Source organism: Perca fluviatilis, chromosome 6, assembly GCF_010015445.1.
Source record: "Perca fluviatilis chromosome 6, GENO_Pfluv_1.0, whole genome shotgun sequence".
Taxonomy (NCBI): domain Eukaryota; kingdom Metazoa; phylum Chordata; class Actinopteri; order Perciformes; family Percidae; genus Perca; species Perca fluviatilis.
In genome coordinates this window covers 14,594,044-14,600,137 of record NC_053117.1, presented here as the reverse complement: position 1 = coordinate 14,600,137, position 6,094 = coordinate 14,594,044, and the positions used below count along the sequence as shown (strand labels likewise).

Below are 6,094 nucleotides of genomic sequence, written 5' to 3'. Positions count from 1 at the left end.
TAAAGTATCAGCAGTAAATGTATGCAAGTACTCAGCTTCATGTAAAAGTAACAGCTGTGAAGTTGAAGTATTATGAGCTTCATGTAGTTAAAGTACAGAATTATTCTCAGCTTCATGCAGTAAACAGTAAATGCAGTGCAGTAAAATGTCTTTCTGTCTGTGACTATCTGATTCTATGTGACATTATTAGATTTAGATAGTTAATACTGAGGCATCAATGTTCGAGCACCATGTTACTGTTGTAGCTGCTCCAGGTGGAGCTACTTTTAACTACGTTATATACAGTTTTCTAGTTTAGTCCAGTGGTTCCCAACCTAGGGGTCGGGCCCCTCCAAGGGGTTACCAGATGATTAATGGGAGAGAAGAAGGAGAAACTAAGTTCTGATACTGTGATACACATTTGCTTTCACTTTCTGGACTTTTCTCTGTTTTTTTCTATTATAACTTATAACAATTGCAGTATTGATAATTTGAAGTTATTGAAATGAAATGTGAAGTTTAGAGGAGACATCATTTTTGTGGAGCTGCTTTACACATCTACTAGATTGGGAAAATCACTAGTTTAATTTCTAACAATTTTATAACCTTAAATGTTACCTTTATGTAAAATGGTAATCTGAAAAAGAACTAAAATGTAAAAGAGTAATCTAAGATGTCAGATAAATGTAGTCAGTAATATGTTCAATATTTGCCTTTTTGAGTGGAGTAGAAGAAAGTAGCTGTAAATGGAAAGTAGGCCTACAAGTACCTTACATTTGTACTTAAGTACATAGAGAAAATGTACTTTGTTACATACCCCACTGTATGTTAAATTATTTAAATGAAACCATGCCATTTAACCCAGAAAATATCTCTTCGTTCTACGACAAGTTTCAATAGCATATTACAGCTAGCTAGCTATTTCAGACTAACTACAGCCCAACATCCTTTGTTTGCTTCAGTCAGATGCATTGACATATATATATATAAGGTCAGATGTCTCTTATTGTGAAGGCTGCGTTATATCTATGGTTCCGCCCTGCACGCGCGCTGATGACGTTTTTCCCTAACAACAAGCAAACGCTTCTTAGCAACCGTCTCAATAAACACCAGGTAAGAAGGTTTTTAGCTAGCTAGCTATATGTGCTCTACAACTAGAGGAGTTTTCTACCGATGTAATAATATTTGAAACATATAACGTTTGTTTCTACGGTTTCCTCTGTGTCCATAATCAACAGAGACTGACACGGTAATGTTACGCTAGCAGACAGATCCGTTTCTCTTTCTGTCTCACAGTGTAGCTAGTTAGAATTCATAGCTAAATATAAAATTTCAGCATTTCTGTTTTATATCTATGGTAGAAATACTCTTACAGGTAGAGTATCTTCATCTAAATGTACTTAAAGTACCAAAAGTAAAAATGCTCATTATGCAGAATAATATAAATATATAAGTATAATTGTATTGATGTGTTGAGCTGGTAAAGGTGGAGTTGATGTTAATGATTAGCTAGCTAGCTAGATGTAACGTTAACGTGAATGTGTAGTTAGAGAAGGAATCGGATGATATGTTACGTTAGTGGAGTAGAAGTGTTTGTAGCAGAAAAATACTCAAGTTAAGTACACGTATCTCAAAATAGTACATTTTAAATCCAGTTTCAGGATCTTAACGTGGGGAAACTTCAACTTTAGTTTGGTGTTTTTACAGTTTGGCGATGTGTTGCAGTTTCTAAATGTATTGTGTCCATGGTCCTCAGGAAATAAAAGCATCCGTGTCTGCCATCCTCATCCATCCATCCATCCTCCTCCTCCTCATCCTGATGGATGAGACTGTGAAACCCCTGAGGGTTCCTCCTCAGATGTCCGTCTACGCTGACAAACACAACATCTTCCACCTGGTGCAGGTATAAAGGACCGTTCTGCAGGTTTTAGCTTGTTAAATGCATCAGACTACACTGAGGCTCTCTCTGTGTGTGTGTGTGTGTGTGTGTGTGTGTGTGTGTGTGTGTGTGTGTGTGTGTGTGTGTGTGTGTGTGTGTGTGTGTGTGTGTGTGTGTGTGTGTGTGTGTGTGTGTGTGCGCGTGTTTCAGAGCATGCTGTCCAGTCTGGTAATTGATCAGCCTGAAGATCCGATCAGTTACCTGATCAGTCTGCTGAGGAGAAGCAGCGTGGACAGTGAGTCAACACACCTGACGTCCAGCTGTTGGAGAGAGACAGTAGTTCTTATCTGGGGGGACATTATTAGTAATAAGGGCTCACACTCCTGCCTGATGCTGTTTGGTCTCTATGTGACGAGTTCAAATGTCCCTTTGAAAGTTAAAAGCTCTGTCCATGTCCATATCAAAAACGGATGAGCGACGAATCAAACATTTCTGCGGCCACTAGATGGAGCTGTGACTCTACTCCCTGTCTGTCCTGAGTTGAGTTTACTGTTATCAAGATGTCTTTAGAAACAGAACCACATTGTCTGTCGATGGGTCTGTCTCAGTGTGCGTATGTGTGTGTGTGTGTGTGTGTGTGTGTGTCTGTCTTTCTCTCTTTTTGCCTGTCTGCCAGTTCCCAGGGTCCTGCTGCTCGGCCCTCCTGCTGTTGGGAAGCACACAGTGGTGAGTTTTATAAGTCAGTTTTCTCTGCTTGGATGATCAAGTGTGTTTAACATTATAGCTCTCAGTGTAAGCTGCACCAACGAGAAAGAATCCATACTAACATCAGACTACAGTTAGTTCAGTCTGACAATGTGCAGACTGAGCTCAGAGCTCACCCAGTGAGAGTTTACCATCCAGCTTCTTTGTCCTCAAATGTCAGAAGTAAAGCTTTGCATCAGGAAGAGTTCAGAGTAAACTACTGAGGGAAGCAGCGGATGAGTGAACAACAAACTTAGGACACAGTTCATGTCATCACTTCTTCTTCTTCTGTGGTTGTTGTCGTCCTTTAGGCCAAAAAGCTGAGTGCTGAGCTGAGAGCTGTCCATGTGTCCATGCACAGTTTACTAGAGGGCCAATCAGAGCTGAGTGTACAGGCACGCCAATACATACTCAAAGAGCAGGTACACACACACACACACACACACGCACACACACACACAGCCAACACACTGCTGTCAGGCTGTGATGTCATGTAGACCCCTAAAACAGCTGATCAAAGGCAGATTAATCAAAGTTTCACTCTCCCTCTGTGGATGTCCAGACCTTCTCATGCTTACATTCCATTCCATAGAGTGTACATACAGGAGCCTCGGCCAACCAGCAGGAGTCACTAGTGCCAGTCTGTGCTTCCAACCAGGATGAACTAAGAACAGTGGCGGAATGTAACAAAGTGCATTTACTCAAGTACTGTACTTAAGTACAAATTCAAGGTACTTGTACTTTACTTGAGTTTTCCATCCCCTTCCTGTCCAGTAAAAACCATGTATCTCCAGATGTGTTGATTTTGAATGTTTGTGATGAACTGAAGAATGAAGTTTTCCTTATGTGTTGAGAAAATTCTCCTAACTTTAAGCTAAATAAACTCTTTTAAAAAAGCCTCTTGGATTGGCTAGAAAATGCATCGTCACAAAGCTGTTTTTTAGAGATACATGGTTCTTACAGGACGACGCTACAAACATATGATGATCTAAGATATAATAGTAAAACACTGACAGGGGACATTTTACTGCACAATCAATACTTTGTACTTTAACTACATTTGGCAGTTACATACTTTTACTTAAGGTTTTGAATGCAGGACTTTTACTTGTAGAAGAGTATTTTCACAGTAATTTTACTGCAGTAAAGGATCTGAATTAGCCTGGATGCCAGCCGAACTTAGCCCCGCCCACAAAATTTGAGGTCGGGAAGTGACTAGAATCTGAGTATGACCACGTCAGGCTAGATCTGAATACTTCTTTCACAGAGAAAGAGAAAGTGAAATGTCATCCCAAAGAAACTTATTCTTCAGCCTCATACATTTTTAGACCCACACAGTCTTTTTTCTGTCTGAACCGCTGACAGACATTTACTAACACTGTGTGTGTGTGTGTGTGTGTGTGTGTGTGTGTGTGTGTGTGTGTGTGTGTGTGTGTGTGTGTGTGTGTGTGTGTGTGTGTGTGTGTGTGTGTGTGTGTGTGTGTGTGTGTGTGTGTGTGTGTGTTCAGGAGCTTCCTGCTGAGCTGCTGGTCAGACTGGTCCAACAGAGACTGAATGAGATCGACTGCTTCAACAGGGTAAGATTGTGTTCAGACCTCCAACAGCACCGCGTCAACGATCACAGCCTCCTCCTTAATAATAATAATAATAATAACAATACATTTAATTTGTAAAGTGCTTTTCTGGACTTCCTCTCAATCAGACTTCTGTGTTGATCCTGACTCAGAAGCTGCTGGGAAATACTCGGCATTGGAATAAGATGTTGACCCTGTCATCTATTACTACCTAACAGGCTAAATTAATTATATATTAATTAAATGCCCCAAAGCAAGAAAATAAACAGAATTTTAACCTAACTTTTGCATCAACACAATTTAACGTTATCCAAGGTCTCCATAACAGCAGGCGGCGCTAATCTGTATTGTCGCCCAAAAATGAAAACCGGCAGCTGATTGGACGAACGCGTCATGTGGGTCTGGTTTCTCTGGAAATTCAAAGACAGACTGTCATGGCGGCTTGGTCAGAATACGATCTCATATTGTACTAAAATAGTTCACCGAAACATGTTTGTGAAAACATTCTAAGCGAGAAATAGGCCATGCAGTTGCTGAATTTGTCTTCATTTCAGATTGACAAAGGTCAGTTTAAAAGATTTTCGTCAGATTTTGAGAGACTCTAGTCCCGGTCCTCGTTTCCGGGACTCGAGTCACTGACCTCGCCAGACTGTCCCACAGCCGATTATCGGCTTGGTGTGTCTCGGGCTTTAGATGACTTAGTCTGCCTAGACTGCTGATGGTGGACATGTTAGATAGAATGATGTCTCTGTGACTAAATCCTGTTCAGTTTTAAAGTCTGATAAGCCTTTAGACTTAGACTGGACAGAGCTGTTCATGGTTTAATCACTCAGTAAGATGTTGCTGATCAGATCTGTCTCTGTGACCGTCTCCCTTTCTTTCTCTCTCTGTGACTGTCTCTGTTTCTGATCTGCTGCTGTGATGATAATAATTAGCGCTCTGGTCGCTGCTGTGTCGTACTACGATTCCCAGCAGGCCGAGCAGCGTTATGGCGTGTCTCCCCAGAGATCAGCTGATCAAACAGACGTGCTGCTGTCACATCACACGTGTTATTTTCACTCGGGCTCGTCCTCTCTGCTGCTCCTCATTAGCATCACGTCCTGTTTCCTGTCAGCGTTCATCAGGACACTGAGAGCTGCGTTCTGATCAGTTTAGGAGAATTAAAGAAAGTGAAGCTGCTGTCAACAACACTCACACAACAACAACAACAACACAACTGCATTTATCTGTCTGATTGAACGTCTGGCCTCTGTTCAAATATCTTCACACTAAATGCTCGGCTGGTACACTGTAGAAAAATACAACTAGAGGGGAAACCTGTGTAGCAACATGATAATCTAAAGGAGTTAGAGTCTAGAGTTCATTTAGGTGGTTTTAAAGGGATAGTTTAGATCTTTTGAAGTGGGGTTTTATGAGGTACTAGTCTATATCAACGATGTTTCATTTACAGCATTCTTCAGGTGCTGCTGGAAATTCCGCCAGATGTCCCTCATTTCGGATGGATGTCCGTCACCTTCCGCTTTCTTTGTGTTGGAATTTTAAACTCCGGTTGATTTCTGAGGACTATGGTTAACTGCTCCTCAGATCTCTGCAGGGTAAATCCAGACAGCTAGCTAGACTATCTGTCCAATCTGAGTTTTCTGTTGCATGACTAAAAACAACTTTTGAACGTACAAGTTCCTTCCCGAGGCTATTTTGCAGAGGCGCCGTGGCTCCGTCTGGCGCTAAGCGCCGCCCAAGACGATTGTGATTGGTTTAAAGAAATGCCAATAAACCAGAGCACGTTTTTTCTCCCATCCCGGAATGCTGTGTGGACTAGCCAGACCCTCCTCCGCAGCGCTGTGGAGGAAGTTCTGGCATTGCAAGACTAATGAGGTACTTACGTACCTACAGTAGATGAGGGTCTGCAGGCCCCCAG

General features: G+C 41.7%; 1 protein-coding gene across 4 annotated transcripts in view; it reads left to right on the top strand.

The window, feature by feature from the left end:
* The first annotated feature begins 995 nt into the window (after window positions 1-995).
* Window positions 996-6,094, top strand: part of ak8 (adenylate kinase 8) — a 17,059-nt gene continuing 11,960 nt past the window's right edge. For 2 of the 4 annotated variants that reach the window (XM_039804331.1, XM_039804333.1), the window contains exons 1-6: window positions 996-1,092; window positions 1,736-1,882; window positions 2,069-2,153; window positions 2,535-2,584; window positions 2,914-3,024; window positions 4,111-4,179. In XM_039804331.1, coding sequence (XP_039660265.1) covers window positions 1,033-1,092; window positions 1,736-1,882; window positions 2,069-2,153; window positions 2,535-2,584; window positions 2,914-3,024; window positions 4,111-4,179 — 522 coding nt within the window. In that variant the 5' untranslated portion in view covers window positions 996-1,032. The other 2 variants (XM_039804330.1, XM_039804332.1) reach the window with 2 other exon arrangements.